This window comes from Miniopterus natalensis, chromosome 3, assembly GCF_054644295.1.
Source record: "Miniopterus natalensis isolate mMinNat1 chromosome 3, mMinNat1.hap1, whole genome shotgun sequence".
Taxonomy (NCBI): domain Eukaryota; kingdom Metazoa; phylum Chordata; class Mammalia; order Chiroptera; family Miniopteridae; genus Miniopterus; species Miniopterus natalensis.
The window spans coordinates 94,742,480-94,768,389 of NC_142083.1; the positions used below are offsets into that span (position 1 = coordinate 94,742,480).

General features: G+C 53.3%; 1 protein-coding gene across 1 annotated transcript in view; it reads left to right on the forward strand.

Annotated features, from left to right (window-relative positions):
- LMF1 (lipase maturation factor 1) overlaps positions 1-25,910 on the forward strand; it is a 103,610-nt gene that overhangs the window by 59,951 nt on the left and 17,749 nt on the right. Inside the window, exons 4-5 of the mRNA XM_087815746.1 lie at positions 6,256-6,321; positions 20,667-20,834. Of these exons, the coding sequence (XP_087671872.1) occupies positions 6,256-6,321; positions 20,667-20,834 (234 nt within the window). The remainder of the gene's footprint in view (positions 1-6,255; positions 6,322-20,666; positions 20,835-25,910) is intronic.

Below are 25,910 nucleotides of genomic sequence, written 5' to 3' on the forward strand. Positions count from 1 at the left end.
ATTTTAAAATTTACATGGAAATACAGAGAATCTTGAAAAAGAAGAACAAAGTTGGAGGACTTATACTTCCTGATTTTATAGCTTAATTTAAATCTGAAGTATGGCATTGATGTAAGCTGGAAAAACGTCAGCAGAAGAGAGTAAAGCCAAGAAACAAACCCAACCTCTCCTGTCGGTTGATATTAAACTAAGGTGTCAAATCAATGGATAAAGTGAAGTCATTTTTTTATAAATAGTGCTGAAATCATTGGATATCTGTATAGAAAAATAAAATGAGTTTTGACTGCAGTTTCATCTATACCAAACTCTAACCTGAGATACATCATGGACCTAAATGTAAAAGCAAAACCTTCAAGTTCTTAGCCTGGTGTTGTGTCTCAGTGGTTGAGTGTCAACCCGAGAACAAGGAGGTCACTGGTTCAATTCCCAGTCAGGGCACATGCCCGGGTTGCGGGCTTGATTCCCAGTAGGGGGCGTGCAGGAGGCAGCTGATTGATGTTTCTCTGTCATCGATATTTCGATCTCTATCCCTTTCCCTTCTTCTCTAAAATCAATAAAAACACATTTTTTAATTAAAAAAAATAAACCTTAAAGTTCATAGAAGAAAACATAAAAGAATATCTTCCAGAAATACATTCACACAGATACAGTGAATTGATTTTCAGTCAAGTCATTAAGTCAAAACAGTGGGGCAAGAAAAGTATTTTTTTATAGACAAAAGCCAGAATCATAACGCGTTTCAAAAATAACATAGTTACTTCAAGGTAAACAAAAATTTCTTGGACAGGGCACAAAAAAGCACTAAGCATTAAAGAAAAAATTATTGATAAATTTTACTTCACTGATACTAAAGTTTTCCTTGATCAAAAGACACCATTAAGAAAATGAAAAGACAAGCCAGAGACTGGGGAAAATATTAGCAGTGCTTAGGTCTAACCAAAAATTAACATCTTGAATGTACAAATCACAATAATAAGACATAGGACCTGAATGTACTTCACTAATGAAGATATAAGAAATGAGATGTGCGTGAAAAGCTCAGAGACATTTAACCTACAAGAGGGTGAAATGTGAAACACTGTCAGCACCCCAGGCTAATGACTATGCAGGGGACTGGAATTCCTAGTGGGGTTCATCGCTAATGGGGAGGAAGATGGCACAAGCACGTTGAAGCAGTTGGCAGTCTCCTACAAGGTGACGCTTGTGCCTGCACTGTGAGCCAGCCTTCCACTACTGGGAATTTGTCCAAGAGAAATGGAGACCTGTGTCCACACAGAGGCCATATACGTCCCCGGCAGCCCTAATCATAACTGCAGTGCCAGGAATAATCAAACGTCCCTCGGGGTGGAGAAATTGTGATGCATTCACCCGAGGGCCCGCGCTCGGCTGTAGACGGGAACCACCTCCCGATGCAGCAACACGGACGAACCCTAAAGCATGCTCAGCACGACCCACCAAACCCGGAGCCAGAGCTGCTGATGCCCAGGGGTCTCTGAGACCCCAGAGCAGGCAGAGCTGGGCCTGGCTGCACAGCTTTCTGGTGAGTGGGGCATGGAATTGCCTGGAAAGGGGTCCCAGAAAATGCTCTGTGGGATGGAAACCTGTATCCTGTTTAAGGTACTAGATATCTGATTGTATACAGTTATCAGAACACATTGAACTGAACACTTAAAGATTTGTGTGTTTTCATGTAAGTTGAAGCTCAACCCTCAGACTTAAGAAACTATCATGAGTTTGCTTTTCATATGTAACGATCACCGTGCAGCCCCATGAACCCCACACGCTGTGGATAATGAGGGTGTTGGCCATTGCCAGTGTTGGGAGAGCCTTGCAATCACCCCAGCCCTTGGGCACCCCAGCAGCGCAGGGAGGGCAGCTGTGTAGCCGCTGGCATTCTCTTCGACAGCAGCCGTGTGTGGGGTGCAGCCGGAGCCCACCCTGCGCAGGACTGTCCTGGGACTGGGGAGGCTTTGCTAGCTGCTGGCAGGGGCAGTGAGCCCAGCAGAGCAAGGGCGTAGCTGCTCGCTGCGGCCATGTCCGAGCCACACCGGGGCCTGGGCTGGCGTCGGCTCCCGTCTCCCGCTCTGAGGTTCCTGCGTCCATCTGATGGGAAGGAAGTTTCTCAGCTGAGAGGAGGCTTCGGCCAAGAAGCTCAGCGAGCCTGCACTTGGATCCCTGCTCTTTCCCATGGAGCCCGGGGACTGACTGGAACGGGTGACTCAGAATGACTGTGAGAGCTGTTTACTTGTTTGTGTGCCTCACTTGCGCATGTCCCGGAGACGCTCCGGCCCAAGGCGGCACCGAAAGGTTAGCGAAGAAAAGCAAGGAGCTAAGTCACTAAAGAAAAATGAGAGTTTCAAGTCAGGAGCTCTTTCTTGGAATTCTATTGCCTCCAGTAAAATCGTATTACATATAATGAAATAAATGTCGGAATGCAGCATGCCCCACGAAGACCCAAATCAAGCGGATGTCGTTGTCATTTCCTTGGCCAGCCTGCCCTGTCCTGGGATCCCCACTCCCCAAGGAGAGCAATTATCCCAATTTGTTTTATTGCATTAGTGTGGGCAGAGCTGAAGAAAGGGGCTTTCTTCCTTCCTGCAGGAGCACCCAGGAGGCCAGGCCTCAGACTCCAGCCCGGGGGCAGCGTGGGGATTTCTGGGAAACGGTGTCTGCCATGGTCTGACCTATGGCCCCCAACCCCCCAGGCTCCCAGGCTCCCAGGCTCGGCTCCTCAGCACCCTCTTTGTGCCTCTATTTCCAGCCACTTGTGAAGACAGTTGTTCCCGGTGGTCTAGAAAGTCATTGAGTCCTAAATGCCTCCACAGACCTGTGACAAGTCCTTCCACCCACTCCATGCAGCCCCGCTTCAAAGGCTGTCAAAGGCAGGTGCCCCATGGCAATTTTCAAAGGCTCTCCAGGATTTGGTAGAGGGCAAAAGAAAACTTGACAATAAATGCCTATAGTGATTTCTTTCCCTAACTGCAGGTTTCATTCCAGGCGATGTCCTGTAACTGACTGGCACTTACTGTATGCACTTGTGCTTGCCGATTGTGGGTTTAAATCATCGTACCTTGGGGTCAGAAAGTACCGACAGCACCAGACTGACGCTGGAGAGTAAGAGACGGAGCCAGGTGGTGACCCTGGCTTTGCTGGGGCCCTTCAAATGTGGAGACAAGTCGGCTGTTGTGGTTGCTAACATAATATATGAAACACTAAGCAGTGAACCTCAAATGTAGGGGTCACCACGCACGCTGAGACATGGGTCCCCCTCTGTCCACTCAGAGCACATGGGGTACCCCACCTGCTAAAGGTGCACGTGGGGTCCTATGGGCCCAGCTCAGCTCCCACGGGAGAGAAGCAGCATGCTACTTGGGTCAGGGCAGAACTCAGGGTGACCCGGCCCCTACTGGCCCAACCTCCCCATCACCCCTGAGTGGCACTCCAGACACCTCGTCTGCTCGTGTCTCCCCTACACTGGAAACCCCTCATTAGTGCTCAGGCCTCCAGGGCCCATGAAGCTTCTCCTGTGTGGGAAAGGAGCAGGCAGAGACTCGGGGTGAGAGAACAGGTGTATGTTCACAACGAGGCCCTGCAGACAGAGCTCGCTGTGGTGGTGCAGGTGCCCCGAGGAAGGGGCCTGCCTCCGCTGGCACTCATGGACTGTCACCCTCCCGTCAGTGCGAAGGGACTTGTGCAGCTGGGCAGAGATGCCGCTCTGGGGGGTGAGGCCTTGGAATTTCCCCGTCTCCAAAGGGGAGTCTTGGAGAGGAGTGTTCTCAGACCCTAGAGCTTCAGAGAGGAGCCCATCTGCATCCCACAGGCCCCTTACCTTATGGTCCTGCCTTTATGCTCCTGCCTCCCGCCCACTGCCTGTAAAGCCTGGGGCTTCCTCAGCCACTGCGGAATGTTCCAGCATCCTGGCACTCTCCCGTTCCCAAGCGGAGAGCAGGGGTTGTATGGACAGCTGCGGGTCACTCGGCTCTCTTTGGGTCTGCCTTGTTAGTGACCTATCTGTGCCGTTTTTTTTCAGAATTAATTTTGGGCGGAAAAAGTCTCAAAGAAGGCTTTGTTCCTTTGACACTTAACTCTGGAAGAAAAAAAATCTGTGGAAAATCTGACATCTGCATTGTAGGGAGAAATCAGTAGATGGGGAGGAATATAATTATCCTCCGCTCCTGAAAGAATGTCTCAGATTTTTAAGTGTCTCATATCAGCTTCGAGTTTGAATGACATTTTAATTATTTTGTTTTTTTCTTCTTCGCCTGGTTTGAATCTCCAAAGAGCACCACTCTCAGACTCTGAAGGGATGCAGGGAGCGCAGCCGTGCTCACGGGGGAGCCTCATGTGACCACATGGCTGAGTTTGCTGCAGAACCAGGGGCACGTTCATCAGAAACCAGCAGCGCTCCCCGGGGCAGGATGGGCTCACTCGGATCTGGGTCATCAGGACACGTTTGACTTTCTGAAGGGCTGTTTTCACACAACATAACTGCGTGGCCAAATTCAAACTGGGAGTTGTCTCTGGACTGTCACCTAAGTCCGGTTTCTAAGCAGATCATTTCCAGAAAGATGCGACTCTCTACTTTTCAAAGTGATCCGTTCAGGCCTTTCTCCTTGGAGCACAGCTCCACGTTGAGGCCACAGCTCCATGACGTTGGAAGCGGCAGGTGCGGCTGAGGGCCAGGCGTGAGACCCCAGCAAGGTGGCTGCCGAAGCAGAAGTAGCTTCTCCAGAACGAACTTCAGAATAGCCTTCGGGTCTTAATGGTGCTCAGAAAATTGAGTACCGCAGCCCCTTTGGAGTGCATTTGTAAACCACTGTTAGGTGCACCCATGTTTCCAGCCCATGCGCACCCCGGAGCTCTGTCATTCAGTCTTACTGTAGAAGCCGTGTGGCCCCCACATGTCACTCTGTATCTCCTCCCTGCTCCTTTGGGTGTTGCTGAGTCTGTACCGCCTACCCCACACCTGCTCCAATCCCTCAGCCCATCCTGTGGGCTCCACATGTCTGGAATTGGACACATCCCACATCCCAAACAGTCATTCTGCCTTGCTGGCTGCATGGCCACCAGAGGACCCATCAGTTCACGCTCCCATCCCTGGCTCAGAGTCCTCAGCTGCCCCAAAGTCTGTCCCATGCCTAAAGGTCAGTTTTATGTGTCAACCAGTTCCAGCCACCACCCCCCGTTATTCAGTCACACACCAATCTCAGTGCTGCAGCAAGGATGTTTCACATACATGACTAAGGCTCATGATCGGTTGGCTTTAATGAGGAGCACTATCCCGGGCATCCTCGGTGGGTGCATGGTGGATGGGTGGCTGAAACTGAGGTAGTCTTAGCTGCAGAAACCACCGTCACCAGAGAAAGCTGAGCAGCATCCCAGGGCTGTTTCTTTTTCGGCGCAGTTTCTTTCTCACCCTCTAATCCAGCTATTATGTAAGAGACAGAAATTAGAACTGAATCTCTGCTTCTCCAGCAATGTTTTTATTCCTGGTAGGGGAACAGTTGGTATCTGACTTATGAAGGAATCACGTGGGAGAGAAAGTGGATTGTTGGGAGTGGGGGCTGCATCCGACGGGCACGTGAGCTGACGGCCTCCCTGCGAGCGCAGACCAGCCGTGATGGGGACATTGCATGCGTCCCGGAAGCTGTGCAGGGTTGTGGGGCAGCGACTGTGCTGCTCAGAGTCCCCTCTCCCTGCAGCCACTTTCCCAGTGAACGAGCAGCACTCTCGGGCCTGAGCACCGGGGGCTTCCTGGGTGCCCTGAAACGGTAGTGACCATGCGAGGGGACAGGTGCAGGTTTTCATGTGGCCCACCTGAGTTGCTGAATGGTGTGTCATCATGGCAATTGTGATGTTGTCCCTTTCACATCCTCCTAGGTGTCTAATAGAAGTATAAGTAAGGTTGTGTGTGTGTGGCTTTGCAAATCTGTCCATTTTAAAGCCTCACAATGGCATTACTGTGATGATGCTCACAGTCTAAAATCTGAGTTTTAAAGAAAGCGCAGAAGGAACTGCCTTTATAACAAGGAAGCCAGTGTTCTTTTTCCCTGTAGCATTTGCTGACTTTCTGTCATTAAAGCCTTTGTGAAGCTTTCTTTAAATCTCACCCTTTACGTCACTTCAGGTGGAAGATAAAATTGGTTGCTCCCTTAAAGTTCCTTTCAGCGCAGGTTCTCCCCCCAGCAGCGATTCCCATCCCTGGGGACCTGGGGAAGTGATTCACATTGCTCTCTCTCCTTCTTGCCTTGGCAGGGCCTGATCAAGATCCGGGGGGACCAGTGCTGGCGAGACCTCACCTGCATGGACTTCCACTACGAGGTGAGCAGCGTTGATGCCATGATGTGATGACAGACTTTGGCTCATTTGAGAGCCATTTCCTGTTTTCCTGCTCAGGGAGGCAGAGTGTCCCACTCCCTGAGGCTGGCACAGTGGGGTGTCTGACCACTGCAGCTGTGGGTCTGGTGGTTCATTACGTTTCTGGGCACTGTGCCCCTCTGCTGCTGTCCACAGTGCTGCCCAGGCCCTGGACCTCAGGGCTCCCTCCTAGAGTCTGAGCTGGCCCTTTCTACCCTGTGCCCAGCCCCCAGCCTCAGTGGATGTGGGTACAGGGGTGCCCCAGCTCCCCCAGGGGTAAGCTCCAGCCCCCTCCCCACCTTGGCCCAACGCTTTGGGCACACTCCCCCTATCTAGGATCCAGGCCCTGGTCTGAGCCCCTCCAGACGTTCCTGTCTCTGCTGACTGCTGGCCTATTCATGGGGGGTTGGGATCACTTTTCCTTATGAATTAATTCGAGGGCATTTGGCATGGAAATGTCCTTTATCTTCTCAGTAATGTTGGCTAATTCGCATACAGAGTGCATGCCTGTCGGGTGCCCATTCTCGTGTTGGGCTTATGTTGCTTTGTTGGCAGTGAAAACCTTGGCACGCCTAGAGCACCACCCATCAGATAGGATGTTCCCTGCTCGTTGCTTATGGCTCAAGTGGTTTTTATCGCTCTTCTTCTGAAAGGTGGCTTGCAGACCATCTTATGCCTTCTGTGGCTTTCAGTCCCAAGTATGTTTAGTCCTGGGTGTTGCCTCTGAGCCCTGGTGGGATGTCCCCTCACTGCTGTCCCTGTGTGTGTTCTGGGCTCTGTTACCTGTTAAGCAGCCCAGGGCGGGGTGTCCTCTGCATGCTGCATTTAAGAGGTCAGGCTTTATCTTTAGGGTCTGGAGATCACCCCTTGTCTCACCTAACGTGCCTTGGACTGTCCTCCCCTCCTGCCCAAGGGCCCATATGACCCACCCTTGGTCCTAGAGCTCACCTTTCCAAAAGTGCCAGCCAGGAGATGTTTCTGGCTTGGCAGGAGGGGGTATGGGGCCCTGTGGGCTGTCCTAGGCCTGCCCACCAGCCCCCTCAGCCACCCTAACGCTGGCCCAACGTGTGAAGACAGTGTGTGTCCCCTGAAGGGCATCAGGGCATGGTGAACAGGCAGCTCCTGTCAGCCCCCAGAGTCCAAATGCCCGTGCTCACTGTGCATGCAGCTCTCTGGCCAGGATGGAGGCAGCTCCAGGACTCCTGTGTTAGGACAGTGGAGGGAGCCTTGGTGAGTGGAGGGCAGGGCTGGGTGAGTGTCCCCAGGAGGGCATGGAGTTGCATACACCCGGGCAGGGCTGTTGGTCCCCACAGGCCTGCCTGAGATTCTGGCAGGCAGTGGGAATGTAGCCACCACAGCACTGGCTTATGAACCAAGTCCTGGGGAGAGGCCAGCAGGCTATGGCATCAGTGTGTGTGAGGTCAGGGACACTTGGAATCGACCTTCTAGGACAGGACAGGTCGAGGCTCATTGAGAACTGGGAATGTGATGGCCAACGATCACTCGGGATCTAGGGCTGAACCAAGCAGTGCTCTGAGGCCCTGACTGTTCAGTGCTGCCATCATGAAGAATATGGGCCCGTGGCACTCACATCAGGCCCTTTGAGGGACTGAACCCCTTAATTCTCTATAGCCACAGAAGTCTTTTCTCAGTGAATCTCATTTGAACACCCGCTTTGTAAGCTGGATTGGAGCAAGGGCACCTACTGATGTCTTGTTAGCGGCCAGGCCATGCTGTTTGCTGACTGTAGACCATTTGATTCACCCCTTTGAAGTTGTCTGTGCCCCTGGGGCAAGGATAGGCGGGCCACATGGCCTGTCCTCTGTGTCCTGGACACCTACGGTCTGTGGCCAGCGGCAGCAAGGGTCCCAAGTGATGGTGGGGGCAGCAGGGAGGGGCTCCCAGTGAGACAAGAGCTCAAGTTCCTGTCCCTGCTCATCATTGCTTCTATTTCACCTCGAACTTGGCTGCTACCGAGGATGCCCTTTTGTATGGTGTGAGGCCGGGTGAAGGCCTAGGACATCAGGAAGTCACAGAGCTGAGCCCTGGCATGTCTGGGTGCTTAGGGTTGTGTGAATTCTCCCCAGCATCCCAACCCCAAGTGTGAGAGGAAATGGCCACTGAGCTCCGCTCACCCAGACCCAGCCAGCAAGTGGAGGGCTGATGGGAGATGCTTCAACCCCTGCCCTCCTGCCTCTTGGGCACAGCTCGTCTCATAATGTGATTGCTTGTGAGGCCCAGGGCCCTTGTGCTGTCTTTCTACACCCTCACCAGCTGGACAAGGCATCAGGGTCAGGGATACACTGTCCCTGCCCCTTGTGTCCAGAGACCTAGAGCACTTGGCAGGAGCCTGGTCACACTCACTTATGACATCTTTCAGTAGCACAGAGAGCGAGGTGAGCAGCACTGCCATCCTGATTCGCCGCACAGGTCCAGGAGTCCACACTGGAGTAGGACAGGCCCTCACCTGCCATGTACCCTTGGCCCAAATGGCCCATACGCCCACACGGCCCCTTGTCTTTCCATCTACTCGTAACTAAGAGGCGGTGGTTGGTGAGTTCAGTCAGTCAAATCAGAAGCAACGCTGGGCAAACGTCTTTGAGTGCAAGTCGTCAGTCAGAGCAGGAGAAAAGGCAGGCAGCCTCCGGGTGATGCTCTCCCACTAAGAGCAGTTCCTGCAGCTCTGGATGGCTGACCCTGCACCTACACCAGGCCGGTGTCACGGAGCACATCCAAGGCAGAGCAACGCTCTGAAAGCCCCGTCCACACACTGACGGCTCTGCTCCAACACTCAGTGAGACCATCCACAGGAAACACCCAAGGGCGCACCCCGGCTGTTAGATGCCGAAGGAAAGGAAGAAAGACAAACACAGCTTACCCGCTAGCAGTCTTACGTCTCGTCCCATTACCTTTCAACATGCAACATTCCACTTAGAGCAGCCAGAAAATGCTCTTAGAGGCAAACTTGCATTTCTTTGTGGGCCACTCTGCTCTATAATGTCAACTGAAGGTCATGGGCACCAATTCCGTGCCAACAGGAATTCCCAACTTGGGGTGTAATGGAGAAGGAAAGTGTGTTCAGGGTGGTACAGCAAAGCTGTGAAACAGCATGACTGCGAGGCAGCCCTGGGGCCAGGCCCTCTCGGCCAGGCAGCCCTGCTCCACGCTGGCCTGCTTTGTGCTGCGCCGTTCTGCTCCGCTCCACTCATCTCCCCTCAGCTCCCCTCAGGTCCCCTCAGCTCCGCTCCCCTCTGCTCTGCCCTGGGCAGTCGGCTCTGGCCTGCACTGGGCTGCCCCGCTTTGCTCTGGAGAGACAGCTTGGGTGTCTCAGCTCAGCCAAGGAAAAACAATTTTCAGTCTTAGGTAGAAAGGGAAAGCGCGGCGCTGCCAAAACCGGAGGGGACCTGGCTTATATAGACAGAAGCCCGGCCCCTCGCCCCTGATTGGTCTGTCCTCATGCAAATGAGGGCTCCAAATCCTTACAGTCTGATTGGTCCAGAAGGCACTGTCCTGATGGCTCTGAGGCCAGCTCTGGGTGATGGGGAAGCCTCAGCTCTATCTACTGAAAAGGGGCTGGCTCCGGTGCAGAGACACAGCGCAGGCGGGCAGCTCAGTGCCCGCTCCTCCCTGAAGCGTGGTTTGCGGGAGAGGCCCCCCGCAGAAACAGCTGCTAGGCTCTGGTTTCTGGTTTTGTTGTTACTGTTGTTGTTTTCTTTGAGCGCAGTTAGCTCCCAGGAGCCCCTTCTTAAGGTATCTTCTGTCTCAGTGTCTACAATACAAATGAATCAAATTTGAACTTTTTAACTTTGGTATACTTTGACTACACAAATTTAAATTCCTTTGTATTGGACATATCAGTCGCATAACACAGCCTTCACCCTACAGCTCAGTGCCTCACTTCTAAGGAGCACATGTGTTTTGGCCACTGAGCTGTCAGAGGTGTCCTAGCTTCACTGAGTCCCTCCGCGCACCGTGGGTCCCACCTGCAACCCCTTCAGAGTCCCTCTGTGCTGAGCACGGTGCAGACCTTTCTGTGTTTCTCCCCCACCCCCAGGCGTACATGAATGAGTTCAAACAAGTTTACACTGTTGTTTTACTCCAGAGTCCTGCATGCAGAGCTGACCTTTAATCTAGGGATATAAATCACTTTCCATTCCTATTATTTGTAAAGTCCCACAGCCTCACAGCACATAAAAGAGGCCTTTGTGTCGTGTCAGTTGAGTTTTTGAGCTAGAGTTTCAAGCCCACGGTAGGAACAGCTGACTCACAGGGCACCTCCAGGATTCATCCAGAGCCTTGCTGGTGGCCCAGAACCTTCGTGTGCAACTAGACAGTAATGTTGTCACTTGGTGTGCTTCTTGCCTGCCATTCCTCCCGATGCATGTGGGGTGTCCACGGTAGATGCTGCCACATCGTGCTCACCCCTAAGGGTCAGCTGAACATGTGCAAGGTGTTTGAGACACACTTCCTTTGACCCTCCTCTCTCGTGATGTGAGTGTGAAGGCAGCTCCTACTGGTGTTTCTAGAAGCCTTTCTTCTTTCTCTTGAGATTAGGAAGGTCACTGCCTCTCTAGGACATATCTCCACTTGTCAAGGTGGAAAATGATCCCTCATCCAGTGCCTCTCATCTCACGACGGGGTTGCTGTGGCCACCTGTCCCTGGACACTGTTCATCCCTCCACAAGCTGTAATCATTCTCAGCACGCTGCCCACAGGACCCAAGCGAGGCACTCCTTCCCAGTGCCAGAGATCATGGCAGCCACACCAGGGTGTTCCTGAGAGATGGGCTGAGCCCCATGGACGGGCCCTAGCGCCCAGATGGCAGTGTGGATGGGAGCTTCCAGCCCCTTCCAGGGCCCTCCCCACCTCCCTGGCAGCCAGTGCCCTCCTGGTAATGAGCATTGTCAAGGAAGGCTGCTCACGAAATGCTGGCTCAGCCTCTGGGTGAGCTACAGTAATCCACCTGCGAACACTGGTCCAGCCCAGCCACCTGTGACCAGCGTGTTTCACGGTCCCTGAGCCCTGGGCACAGCTGCGTGCTGGCACAGTCGGGGCTGCCCTGCCGACCCCATGCACCAGCAGAGCAGAGCCTCCATTCTCCTGCGTTCCAGGCCCGCTCCCAGCACGGGTGGCTTCTGTTTGTGTCTTGGGCCAGTAGGTCCTACTTTTAATTGCTGTCCTGGGACCTGGGCTACCAGCTGTTTTGTGCCATAATTGGATGGGGGTCCACCAATCTGGAAATAATTTGAATCAAGGTTGACGTTACCGTGAAAGCTGTAAATGTTAACTTGATAGAAACTGTGACTATTACCGCCAGTAGGTTGGGAGTTGCAGCTTATTTGCTTTGTCCACTGGCAGTTTGTTGATTTTGTAAGTAGAGGGTGTTTATGTGTGTATTGGGGACTGGAGAGGGGTAGTTGGTGCTGGGCTTGGAGAATGTCAGGGCCAGCAGGGGCCAGGGCCTGGCTGGATGACTGATCACAGGGTGGTTTTGGTGGGGCCCATGCCCTGAGAACACCCAGAAGGACCAGCCCCACCAGACCAAGGCCAAGACTGTGAAAGGTGAGGGTGCAGCCTCAGGGTCAGTGATGGCCATTGCTCCAGAACATTAGCTCCAGAACAGTAGCGCCCAAACTTGAACCCAGGTCCAAATCATTCCATACAGACCTGCACTGCCTGCCTTCTCAGGGTACCCACTTCTGGCTTGTGTGATCCTGAGCAAGTTACCTAACTGCTCAAATTCTGTTTTCCCAACTTTAGACTGATAATAACTCCACGGTTGTTATGTGAATTAGGTGACATACTTTACACTGGAATGTAAACTCCATGAAAGCCAGTTAGAGTATGTAGCTGAGTTTCCAAATATGAGAATTTTTCCAGCCATCTTTCTGTTATTGATGTCAAATTTAATTCCTTGTCAGAGAATATACAGAATGTGACTTGAATCTTTTAAAACTTTTTCAGACTTGTTTTGTGGCCCAGAATATGGTCTATCTTAGTGACTATCCCATGTGAGCCTAAAAAGGAGTGTGCATTCTGTGTCCTGTAATGTTCAGTAATTCAAGTTGGTCAATAGTGTTTTTCAGGTCTTCTATATCCTTACTTATCTTTTGTCTATTTGTCCTATCAAGTATTGAGACGGGGGTTAAAATCTGACTGGAGATGTGGATTTGTCTGTATCTGCTTGCAGTTCTATCCATTTTTGCTTTGTGTACTTTAAAACCCTGTAATAGATATATAAATGTTTGAGTGTGTGGCCTCCCGATGAGCTAACCCCTTTAGCATTATGAAATGACCTTTTATTCCTGATGATATTATTTGCTCTGAAGTTTCTTTGTCTGATATTAATATAATGACTCTAGTTTTTTTTAGTTTGTTTTTTTTTACTACTGTCTGCATGGTATGCGTTTTTTTCAAGCTTTCACTTTTAACCTCATGTGTCTTCACATTTGAAGTGTGTCTCTTATGGGCAGCATGTTGTTGAGGCTCGTTTTTTATTGTCTGACAAATTCTGCCTTTTATTGTGTATTTAGGTCATTTGCATTGAATGTGATCTTTGATACATTAAGTTTCAGTCTTTATTTCTTTTTCATCTTTTTCTGCTGCTTTTGGGTTAGTTGAATGTTTTTTATGACTCCTTTTTATTTCCCTTCTTGGCTTATTAGCTATAACTCTTTGTTGTTTTACTTTTGTGGTTGTTTTAGGGTTTATAGTATAAATCTTTAATTCATCACAGCTTGCCTTCAAGTTACATGAACTTGTTTGTTCATAAAAGAACAAACACATGACAATGATGTTCTCCCCCTTTTCCCTCCTGGCCTTTTTGCTAGTGTTGTCATACGTTTACTTTTACACAAACCACATACCATGTTATTATTTATTTATTCATTCATTCATTCATTCATTCATTCATTTTAATCCCCACCTGAGGGTATTTTTTCCATTGCTTTTCCGAGAGAGTGGGGGAGCAGAAGGGGGGAGAGAGAGGAACACCGGTGGGAGAAAGACACCCCAATGGGTCGCCCCCTCACTCACCCCAGCCAGGGCCAGGAACGACCCTGCAGCCGAGGTGCGTGCCCTTGACTGGAATCAAACCCGGGACCCTTCAGCCCGTGGGTCGGTGCTCTAACCGCTGAGCCAAACCAGCTAGGGCGTTATTATTTTTGTTTAAACAGTCAACTTACCCTTTAAAGGTGTTCCATTAAATAGGAAAAATAATCTCGCACGTTTATCCACACGCTCGCCGTTCCCAGTTTTCTTCGCCCCGGGTCTATCTTCCACAAGCCAGCGCCCGCCAGCGTGCGGGTGCACCGGTGAGGAGTCCTTCAGCCTCCCCCCTCTGGCCCTGAAAGAGGTCTTTGGCGGGTACAGGATGCCAGGTTAACAGGCTTATTTCAATGCCCTCAGGATGCTGCGCCAGCGGCCTCGCTGGGACCCAGGCTTGCCCTGAGTCGGGGGCTGCGTGCGCTGGGCCTGTGGGTGGCAGCTCCAGGAGCCACCACGATGAGACCCTGACGGCACGCTGCCCACTGTCCTTCACAGCGTCCCGGGCTGCGGGCACTGTTGTTCAGCCCACATTTATAACTTGTTCTTTTCTCCATCCCAGTCACCTTGGTGGGAGGTGGGAAGCAGCCATGGGGAGGCTCGGTTCACAAGGCGAGTACCAAGGGGCCACCCCAGCACATCAGCTGTGCCTTGTGGGAGGGACCTTCGGCCCCAACATCAGGGTCAGCTACCAGCTGCATGTGACAACCCATAGTAGATCTTACCCTTTTATCCTAAGATCCTCACTTGACAAGGTACATGGTATGTCCCCTTCCCCTCCCATCGGGGAGCCACCAACACACAGACACCCCCATGTCCTCAGGACACACATCAACACCCACAGTATCCGAGGGCGCACCCCGCAAACTCACCTCCCGGCTCTTCGGTCTTCGAGGGACAGGGGTCCTGGATCAGTGGGGAGGGAGTACAACCCACAGGGTTTTCTGTTAAAAGGGAACAAGTTGGAGCTTGAGAGTTTAAGAAATTCATTCTTCAGACAAGAATCACGTGTGTTCCCTTTCTCATTAAAACCCCAGACACATAATTTATAGTCCCTAAAATGGGAAACTGGCTGGAAAAAAAACATTTCTGTTCTTCTTGGACTCCTCACTGAGGGCCGGGGGCGGGTGTCAGGGGAGAGCACTTGTCCCCCAACAGGAAGTGACATTGTTCCCGAAAGATTTGTTACCTTCTAAATCCCTGAACAGTTTTCATCACTCTTCATATTTTCATCATGTTTTCATAATTTAGAACTGTCTCTCTTTAAGGGACCCTCTTGTAAAATGCTGCAAGGGTCTGGGCTGTTGCGCCTGGGCTGGGCTGTGCTCGGGACACATGGCCCTCCCTGTAAGTGAGCGCGTCGCAGGCGGCGCTGGGCACTCCTTCCCATGCTTTATGGGGTGTGATGCTCCAGTCGCCACTTCCACGGTTTACAACCAAATTTTACGACATGGTGTTTTTTTCCAGCTCAGTGCAAACAGAAATAAAACTGTCCTGGGCTTGCAGGAGAAGGGAGGCCTTGAGACCCTCCCAGTGGGGCGGCCCAGACCAGCAGGGCCAAGTGTCTTTAGGGGTCAACGCACAGAGCAGGCCCCACCCGCACACACCCGCCTCCTGGCAGGTCATAAATCCACACAAGGAGCCGAAGCTTGGTGCTCCTTAGGGAGCGGGGCCCTCAGAAAATAGAGCCTTCCTTTCAAGGAATTCCATGTTGTCAGGGACTGCTAATGTCACAATCACCGCATTTGTTCTCATTTACATGGTGCCGTGAAGCCCCGCGTGGCTGAGGGCGCAGGGCCCGCCTTGGGGCTCCCACCTGCAGTATCGCTCCATACCTCCCCTGGAGTGGGGAGCAACTGGCCTTCCAGCCCCCCACTGTGCCCATGTGCCACTGGCTCGGTGTTTCCATTGAGCATGTTCTCTCCTTCACAGCACCTCACCTGTGGGAGCTGAGAAACGTCACATAAATCTGAGGTAGCATGAACTTGCAGCAGCTGTCCCAGCTCCTTAGATGTGGGTCATGTCCTTACCCTGATCAAACCTGGGGTGCCACCTTAGCTAGCATTCAAGTCCTCTGTCCAGGCTCCCAGAGGCTGCTGAGGCTTCAATGGGGACATAAAATGACTCACACAGCCTGGGAAACATCCCCCATCCCTGCGATGCGATTCCTACAGGTCTGGGGCAACCACAGAAACATGCATTTATGTTCAGGAAATGAAAAGCACTGAAGCCCCGACTGGGTGGCTCTGCCCCAGGTGCCCTGCTCCTGAGGGACAGGTTGGGCCATTGAACCTTAGTGGAAAGTAAGGAGCGCTGCCCGGAGGTGGCCATGGTGGCTGTGAGAACAGCAGCGGCCGTGCAGCCCACAGCAGGTTCTGTTTGCTGGGTCGTGGGCACCGCTTGGTGATTTACTCTTTTGGGGCCCAGGCTGTTTCTTTCTTTTGGAAACACTTAGGGGATGTCATTAGATCTGATCTCTGCCACCAGCACCCCACCTCTCTGCTGCTGTTCCTTCCAAAGACGGGGAATGTGCAGGCGCCTCCCCTCCAGCATCACTCAGTGCGGGGTCTGGCTTCCTTCCCCGGCTCTGAGCAAGCGACAAGCGAACTGTTTATTTTTCTCATTTTCGTGCGCGCCGTACAAGTAGCAGGGGCTGCCCCTCGGGGAGGCGCACGTGGAATTTCCACACAGGCTCCTGAGAAACCCCCCCGGACAGAGGCCCCACGCCGCTGGAGAAGGGACCATGCTTCGGGATGCTCAGCCCTGACTGCTCTGGAGGTCGCAGCAGCACGTTCTCTCCCGGGCCGTCGGCTTGTCCCCCCCCTGGGATGCTTCTCTCCTTTGTTCGCTCGCTGGGAGCTGAGAGTGAGGAGCCCAGTGCAGGTCCTCCCCACGCGGGCGTTTCAAATAAGGCTCCGCAGGCCTCTCTGCACAGCTGGTGCAGAGTCCTTTTTGCTCATCGGTCCACCTTGGACAGCCTGCTCTGAAAGGCGAGGGACACGGGCCCAGCCATCCAGGGCAGTCAGGGCGAGGTGACAGTGAACAGGGAGGTGGTGTCCCGGGAGCCCTGCCTGTGTGCCCAGTGCCTCCCGGAGAGGGCCTTTGCCTTCCAGCTCACCGGAGTATCAGCTACCCCTGGGTGCTGGGGTTGGGGCGCTGGGCATAGCAGAAACTTCAGGAAAGACAAAACGGGGCCCAAAGGCAGCATGGGCAGGTGGGCCTTGTGCACATCCGGCCCCCCACCTCTGGGCGCAAGATTGAGCCGCACGACACCCAGGCCCTAACGTGCCCATGGCTGTCCCTGTGGGTGACTCCGAGACTGGGAGGGACAAACAGGATTGTCAGGGATATTTCTGCTCAGAGCCTGTGTTTCCGAGCTGGCTGGCAGCTGGAGCCACTCTCAGCCCCAGGTGCCCCACATCCTTGTTGTGTGGCTGCAAACTCCAAGCCAGCAAAGTCCCTGCACTCAGGCCATGAACTGGATTTATAAAACCCGGTGTCTCTAGCCTGGGCGCATGGTGCCCTTTTCAACAAGGGCCCTGGGGGTGAGAAGAGAAGGTCCTCAGACCCACATCTGTGCTGCTGGAGACCTGGTTGGCCACATCTCCACGGGTGGAACTCAGCGTGTCTACGCCACCCAGATAAGTGGGTCAGGGCCAGCTCAGCCTGGAGCCAGTGATGATGCTAAGGTAGCCATGGATACATTGTCATACCATCCTGCCTGCTTTAACGACGCCCTCCTTCGCTTATGGAGTGGGGTAGGGGTGTGGAAGGCCCTAGGCCTCTGCCTTCTTTCTATGTCTGGTGGCTGTGAGTGGAGGAGGCTGTGTTGATGACAGGAGCCCCTGGGGGCAGCCAGAATGGGCAAGGGGCTCCTATTCACCACGGGCAGGACACGGCCATCTTGTCAAAACTCACTTTCCCTGGCTAGATCCGACTGTTGGTAAAAGCAGGGCCTTTTACCAACAAAGAAGTGTGCAGGATCCACTGTCCCTCTGCAAAAACCAGAGCCAAGTGGCCTGCTGCCCTTTCCTGCATGTGCTACCGAGAGTTGGTTCGTCGCCAAGCCACTTTCTGAAATTGGGCCGAGGGGCTCATCCTGACTTGGGGGGAACAAGGAGTAGTGGTTCTGTCACCATGTGCTGGTTTGGGCCTTCTTCCTGGTGCTGCCAGTAGAGAACAAGCCTAGGTAACAGGGTCCCCTCTCCGGATGGGCTCTTGAAGGCAATGCCTGCCCCGAGCCTGCAAACCCACCTCCTGGCCGCTCTGGCCTCATCGACACAGCTCCAGCCCAGGTGCTGGGTGCCCGGTACACATTCCTGTCCAGGGGCCACGGGCGCCTTGGGGTGGGCTTGCACATGCACACGTGTGTACACACTGTGTCCACACATACTGTATCCAGAGAGCTCTGCTTTTTTGGGTTTTTTTTAAAAGCTGAAACATTTGGAACTAATTTTGATGGCTTTTTCTGGTTTTGAGTGAAATTACTGTTAACCACCAGAATATCTGCAACTTTAGGACCATAGGGGTTTCTCTCTGCTCAGGCAGTACCTGGCATGTGGCAAATCCGTGGTCAGGAAGCGCAGGCCTGTGAGCAGAAATGCCCGATAGTCCCACTTGCCCTCTACCCCTGTGCCCCCCCCCCCCCCAGAAGGGCATGCTTCTCCATCTTACCCCCCCATCTTACTCTCCCTCCCCATGCACAAGTGGGGACAGGCTCTAGTTTCTGGGAGCCCCTGGGGCAAAGGCTGGGAGAGGCCTGCTGCTCACCCCCCAGAGCTGCAGAAACCCACTCAGAGTACAGTTAAATGCAGAGATTGGTGAGCTAGGTTGGTGTGGATGCAGGGTCAGATGAGACGTAGTCACATGTCTGGTTCCCAGCTCTGCCTGCTGAGCACCCCAGAGATAATGATGCCTGGCCAGGCTGAGTCCAGCCTCAATCAGAAGGACCCAGCTCCTGGGAGGGACAGCTGTGCCCAGGGGTGGGCAAGGAGGGGTTCAGGTGACCCCGGAGCATGTTTAGTGCCAGAAAGTAGGAAAATGCTCAGAAAGTGGTATGGACCATCAACACACATGACTGTAACCCACAGAATAAAATAACCCACTGTCCACACTGGCACCAGTAAATGCACAGAGAGGTGGGACAGCTGCTCCTTGCAGTGGACCGCCGTGCAGAAGCCATGCAGAACTCACTGTTCAAATGCCACCGGAACGATTGACTCCGGCAGGAATCGGCAAAGCGTGATTTTGTTTAAGTGACATATTCAGGCAACTGGAGGAGTAAGACGCACAGCTGACAGACAGCAGCACACTCCTAAGTCCCGAGTCGTGATGGGCGCTGCGCAGAGGAGAGCGCCCTTCTCTGGGGAGGTTCCCGCTGCCGTCCTCAGGGTGCCAGGCGCACGTTCAGCTGACTCCCAGGTGGTGCAGAGGACACACCTGTGGCAAGAGGAGGACGGGGGTGGCAGAACGGAAGCATTCGGGGGCTCGGGGATTTTCTTTACTATTCTTGTAACTTCTCTGTAAGTCAGAAATCGCATCCAAGTGAAAAGTTAGCAGGAAAACACTTTCCCAGATGGGACAGCGACCCTCCCACAGCTACTGTCCTGCCTCTGAGCTGCAGGGTGGCCAGTCAGCTTGGGGCGCCACCATTTTCATGACTTCCTACCTCTGCCTCTCATTCATTCCCGCCACCCTGAGTGTCAGGTGAGAAGGCCCACACTCTTCAGGGCACACAGGCTCTTGCTCTTTGACCAGTGTCTCCTCATACTCAGTAGTCACCTCCCTGTGCCCATCGCACAGTAGGAGACCAGCAGGACAGGGACTTCCTTGTGTCCACAGCAAATATGAGAGGAAGCATGCCCAGGGCAGAGGTAAGAGCCAGGCTGCAACCACAGCCAATGCTGAGGGGCCTGAGAGGAGCAGGTCACAAGGGGCTGGGGTCAGCACTCCAGTGGCAGCTGCAGGAGGCGCTTCCTTCCTCTGGGATCTAAACCATCTGTGACAAGGTCAAGTCCATTTAATATTATCAGAAACATCTTTAAGTTTCAAAACTGGAGCCATGCTGGCACAACAGCTACTACCCAATTGTCTGTTTGTCCCAGCCTTTCCCTGACGGTGGCTGTCATCACCCACACGGCGGCCTCTGTGTGGGGGTGTGGGGGTGCACGGAGGACAAAGTCCCCAGGAGCGAGAAGGGTGCGTGTGTGTTTGGAAGCTTGGCCTGGGGGAGGGGAGGGAGGTGGGCACAGTGGACCTCCGCACCCTTCACGAATCTTCGTACTCTCCGAAGATGGGAAAGGGAGCCAGTTCATGTTAGAGGTGGTACAGCAGGTCCTCCTGGGTCTGGAGCCACCAATGCCTGGTGTCCCCTGTGTACAGTGAGACCCATGCCCTTCACTGATGGCAGAATGTCACACTGGGTCCTCTCTGACGGGGCAGTGAGCCCAGTTCAAGGCGTGTCCAGGCCATCGTGGGTAGGAACGTACCCAGCGCCACACAGTGTTGGCACAGTTGGCTCCTCTGAGCGTTGATGGCCATGTGGCCTTCTGCATGGCCTACTTCCAGCTTAGCTACAGATGGGGGCTGGGGGAGCACAGGGCTTTGTGGTCAAAGGTACAGAGCCTGTCTTGGTGGGCCCTGGGGCGGCCAACGCCACGGCTGAGTCAACACTCGGGCCTCCTGGGTAGCATTGCGCCCACCTGCTTCAAACACGTGTTCCCAGGAGCACACACACTCGGGGCCGGGACCCTGCTCCCCCAGCCTTCATTGCCCTTCAAGCAGAAACCAACCCCACGCGAGCATTCACCTGAGACAGGCTCCCACAGTTCCGCCCCCTCCACCAGCACCCTGTCCTCGCACAGGGCTCTCCAGTGCCCAGTGCTGCGCAGGGCTCTCCCCACAGGCTTTCCCTCAGCATCGGAGCCCCCATGTAAGCAGGGCCTTCGGGGCCCCTGAATGGGTCCATGTCAGAATTACCGGAAACCAGGCAGGGAGGGTGCCTCTGATGTGCACCCCAAGAAGGCCTAGATGCATGCTCCCATCGCCCCTATCCTGGTGATTCGGGTCTTGGTAGCGTGTGAGCTGCCGTGGCACCAGCCTCCCCCATGTCTTTCCCAAGCAGGACAGTCCCAGACACTACCTTCCCCCAAAAGCCCCCGTGCCATCCTCCACCGGCCGGTGGGCACCACACAGGCAGCGTAGGCAGGCTGGGCCCCCGGGGGTGGGCTTCGGGCGCGGCTCACAGGCCTCCTCCTGCCCCACAGACACAGCCGGTGCCCAACCCCATGGCCTACTTTCTGCACCATTCCCCGTGGTGGGTCCACCGCTTCGAGACGCTCAGCAACCACTTCCTGGAGCTCGTGGTGCCGTTCTTCATCTTCCTCGGACGGCGGATGTGCGTCCTCCACGGCGCCCTACAGATCTTCTTCCAGGTGAGTCACTGCGGAGCCCGGGGAATGTGGGCATCGCTTGTCAGTGCCCAGGGAAAACACTGTTAGGATTTTAAATTTCTGTGTCCTGCTTTTTTTGTTTGTTTTTAATCTTCACCTGAGGATATTTTTTCCATTGCTTTCCAGAGAGAGTGGAAGGGACAGAGAGAGAGAAACATCGATGTGAGAGAGACACATCAATTGGTTGCCTCCCGCACTCACCCTGACCAGGGATGGGGATCGAGCCTGCAACCGAGGTACATGCCCTTGGCTGGAATCGAACCCAGGACCCTTCAGTCCATGGGCCTACACTCTAACCGCTAAGCCAAACCGGCCAGGGCATGCGTGTGTTTGTTTTTATTGAGTCACCTACATGCTGTGACTTCACTGGTCATGCTCCTGTCTCTCCCTCGTCTGCGGTGTCAGGTTGCAGGTGCAACAGGCGGCAGGACTGGGCTCCCCCGATTCCAAAGGAGATGCTCCCTGGCCTAGTGAGATGTGACTATAGGTGGTTCGGTTGGTTGGTTTTTGTGGCTGCCTTTACCAAGTCGTCTTCTATTTCCAGTTTACTAGGAAGTTTTGTTTTATGAGTTTTGTTTGGGATATTTTTAGTCATGAATGAATGTTGAATTTTAACAAATGGGTTTTTGTCCACCAGTTTTTAATCTGTAAATAAGGTGAATTGCATCAATACTGCTAATGTTGAACCAATTTTACGTTCCTAAGATAAACTCAACTTGGTCGTGCTGTGTATATCAATATGTTACTGGGTATGATTTGCTAACATTCAGCTTTGGATTTTGCATGGTTGTCAGTGAATGAGACTGGTCTGTAATTTTCCATCTTGTACTGGCCTTCCCTGGTTCTGCTCTGGCTTTGCTGTCGCTGTGGAGCTCATCGAGGGCTGGCCCCCTTCTCTGAGTTCATGGGGACAGAGGCAGCGTTCCTGTATGAGCCCCTGGTCTCCAGGGGTCTCTGTGACCACTGATTAATGCCTTTGGTGGCTGTCGGACACACAGGGTTTCCATTTCTCCCGAAGGCAGCTTTAGTGGCAAACATTTTTGTGAGAATTTGTCCATTTCATGTTTTCAAATTTATTAGCTAAAAAAAAAGTCATAATATTCTCATATTTGCAAAGTCTGGGTTTGTGACCCCTTTTCAGCCTGTGTCCGTCTCTCCAGTGTGGCTCCTAGCAGAGCAGGATTCTTCTCAAACTGAGGCTGACGTCCGTTCTCTTACGTAATAAGTCCACACATCGCGACTGGTGTCGGAGTTTCTTTGCACGTCTTTGTTTTCTTTTTGTCCCTTTAGCTTTCTTCAGAGGTTTTTCTCATTCCATTATCTTCCTCTCCAAGTAATAAGTTATACACTCTATTTCTTCCAAGTGAGTACATGTGTAGTTAACTAACTGAAAGTCTAAATTTAACCCGTCCTTGCCACTGTGAAGGCCCTAAAGCCTTAGAATGTTTTACTGTCTCTGCCCTGCCTGCTCACCTGCTTTCACTGCCCCCATATTTTAGCTCTATTTTTTGTTTTTTAATTAATAGACTGTTTTTAGAACAGTTTTAGATATATAGAAAACTGAGCAGAGAGTATAGAGGATTCCCTTATCCCCCTGTCCCCCTTGCACAGTTTCCCCATCATGAACATTGGTTATAATTGATGAGCCAACATTGATAGTTCATTGTTAACTGAAATTCATAGTTTACACTACAGGTCACTCTGGGTGTTGTACTTTCTGTGGGTTTGGACAGATGTACAGTGTCATGTGTCCACCACTGTAGTATCATACAGAGTAGTGTCACTGCCCTAAAAGCCCTCTGTGCTCTAGATTCAGTCCTTCCCTGCCCCCCAGCCCCTGGAAACCACTGATCTGTTTACCGTCTCCATCGTTTTGCCTTTTCCAGAGTGCCATGTAGTAGAATCACCCACAATGTAGCCTTTCAGGCTGGCTTCTTTACGTAGTAATATGCATTTGAGGTGCCTCTTGTCTTTTCGTGGCTGGAGCACTCATTTCTTTTCATTGCTGAGTGGTATTCCATTGTCTAGATGCACCACAGTTTATCCATAAACTATCCAGAGCTGGCTAAATACAGAGCCTTGGCTGGCGAGTGGCCCTGGCCAGCAGCCAGGGCGTTCTGCACCGTGCCCACTGCACACACCGTTAGGCCCCATGCTCTGCGGTCTCAAGCCAGTGGGAGGAGGCTCCAGGTAGAGGCCTGAGTATCCAGCAGCATGGGCGCCACCTCATGCTGGACCTTCCCCTGCTGTCTGAGGATGCCCAGCCAGTGGCTCCCGCCTTCCCCTCCCGATGGAGAACATAGGGCCAGCTCCCGAGGCAGCTCAGAGGGCCCCGCCCAGCACACAGCCTCGGGAGGAACGAGGACTGCTCTGACTTCATGGCCACCTGGTGACCGAGACCCACTGTTGGGGCTGCAGGGCATTAATTAGTCATTGCTTTTGCTGCTTTTATAAATGTTGAATCAGGGGGACCCTCTCAGGGCTATAAACTCCACTGGGCCTGTGGGGACCCTTCAGGCATCCCTCGGGCTACTCTAACTGGCTTTCTGCTCGAGTAATCCAAAGCCAGCTTTGACAAGCACTAATGAAAAGCAAGCTGTCATATTACCTAAAAAAGCCATTGAACGAAGTTTGGTTACTAGTGCATGTGGAAAATCCTATCTGGGAAGATCTTTACATTGACCATTGAACCAGTGGCCTCGAATTGCCCTTGTTTGTTCACAGTGCACTTGGCTCGAATCTCATGGTGCGCCAGGTCCAGCTCTCTGAACCTGGCGTGGCAGGAAGTCTGAATCCTGGCCCAGCAGGGGCACCTGACATGGAGGCAGGGACGGGGGATGAGTGGCAGCCTCAGGGAACAGGTATAAATGACTCCCAGCAGCCTCAGGCCAAATGGGTAGGTCTTGACCCAGTTCTGGGGTCTGCTGCCCTGCTGGACAGTGGTAGACAGTGGTGGCACAGAAGCACTGGGCAGGGAAGGGCCTTGCTGACATTATTCCAGAAGGCCAGCCCACATATTTGCCTTCTACCCCCTGAAGGCCTTGGAAGCCCCTGGTCAGGCATGTCCCCCATGTTGTCCTCTCCAGCCCCACACCATGCCAGGACAAGGCAGGAGAACCCCAGAGCGGTGGCTCTTCTCCCAGGCCTGGTCTGTTGCCCCCTCAGGAGTCAGGCCTCAGGTGTCCAGAGCAGAGAGGATGAATGGCCAGCTGGCCCAGCTGTGACGTGTCCGGCCCCCTCACAGACAGTGTGGGGTCTCAGGTTTGGGGGCCACAGGGCACAGGCTCATTGCAGGTGTTCAGCTCTTCATGGGGTTGCTGCAGTGCGCTGGGCGTGTCACTCACTTTGGGAAGTGGCCCGTGTTAGGTGCACCACATGGGTTTACAAGGTACCCTGCCAGGGACCAAGCTCCTGTCTCTGCCTGAGACCCCAAGAGGTGTGTCTGGTTCTATTTGTTTCCGTTCATTCCCTTGGGAGAGGATTGAGGATGTGAACACCTCACCTCCTCCCACGCTGAGTTTACACAGCTGTTCCAGAGGATTCTGCAAGGCCATTGTCTACTAGGAGAGGCATACCACCCCAACCTCAGACCCCGCTCTGATGCCCAGCCACAAGCCTGAGGGGGAGACCCAGGAGGGGGTGGTCATCAGCCTCCACCGTGGGGCTGGGCAGACATCCCATCCTAGCACAGGGCGGGCATTCGCCGGGCATCGGGCTCCTGGTCAGTGCAGACTCACCCTGGATCCCAGACCAGATTTCCCTTCACCTCCCACCAAATCCTAATCTCTGTGACTGGCCAGAGTCCTGGGACATCTCTCAGGGGCCATCCCGATGGCTGTGGGTACAGAGAGCTGCCTCTACTGGCCCTGAGTTCCTTGTCCACACTGGGGCCATAGGATACCGGCCTCTGGACTTCTGCTGCAGAAAGTCTCCTACGAGCACAGAGCACACATGTGTACTCTGCAAGGCCGTCCAAGTGGAGAGCCCAGCAGAGAGTTCCAGAAGCCCCGCCCTCCCTCCGCAGGGTCGGGTTGTGTCATCCTAGAACATCTGCTACAGCATCTCCTGGGCCCAAGATTCCAGCGCTCACCACTCATCTTCCTGCCCACTGTCCAGCTCCAGCCACCCCAGCACCGGTCTTGGGCCACTGACCCATCGGGTCTCCCGCCAGCTGCATGGTGCACTGAGGGTGCAATTAAGGCTCCTCCTGCCGGAGTAAACACAGATGGATGGTGTGATCCATTCATTTCCCTTGAAGGAAACACTGCAGCGTTGCCAAGAAAGATCATCGACCCCCTCAGCGCACAGGGGCCACACACATGACGCCAGACTCCATTTTTCTTATTAAAAACATGGCCATCCAGATAGTTGGGGCAGATAAAGGGAAATGGGCCAGGTGGGGACACTGAGCACAGCCGAGTGATGTCCCCATGGTTTCTGCTGCTCTGTTAGAAACAGGGTTTCACCCCCAAATTGTTGAACCCTAGTTCTCTAGGTCAGGGCCACCCAGCTGGGCTCACATTAGAATGACCCGGGGGGTTCTTTGGAAATATGCGTGTGCTGGGGCTGCCCCACCCAGACCCACTAAGACAGGAACCAGGAGGGCCAGGCATTGCTCAGAGGTCACTTAGGGCCATGTGGCCATGCATTTCGAAGTGCGCTCCTGAGTTCTCACCCAGATAAAACTGTCAGGCCTTGAGAATTTTGTTGCACCAGAACATTCTGGATCATGGCCATGTGGACCAGGCATCAGGTGTGGCTACTGCTCTTGCAGCTGCACAGAGAGATGACCCTCTCTGGGGCTGGCCCCACGTGGCTCCTGTACCCAGGTCTATACCCAGAGCTGCCAGGCCACCAGGCAGAGGGCTGAGGCTGGGCTAACATGACCTCTTCAGGAAGCAGGACTGGGGTCACTGTGTGCATTCAAAGCTCCTATTCACAAAATAACAGTGCTGAATGGACAGCAATGCCACCCGGAACCTCAGGAAGAAGGCTTGACTCCCAGGAGGTGTCCCGGCTTGGCTGTGCTGTGTCTTCACTCCTGTGGCCCAGCTGTGC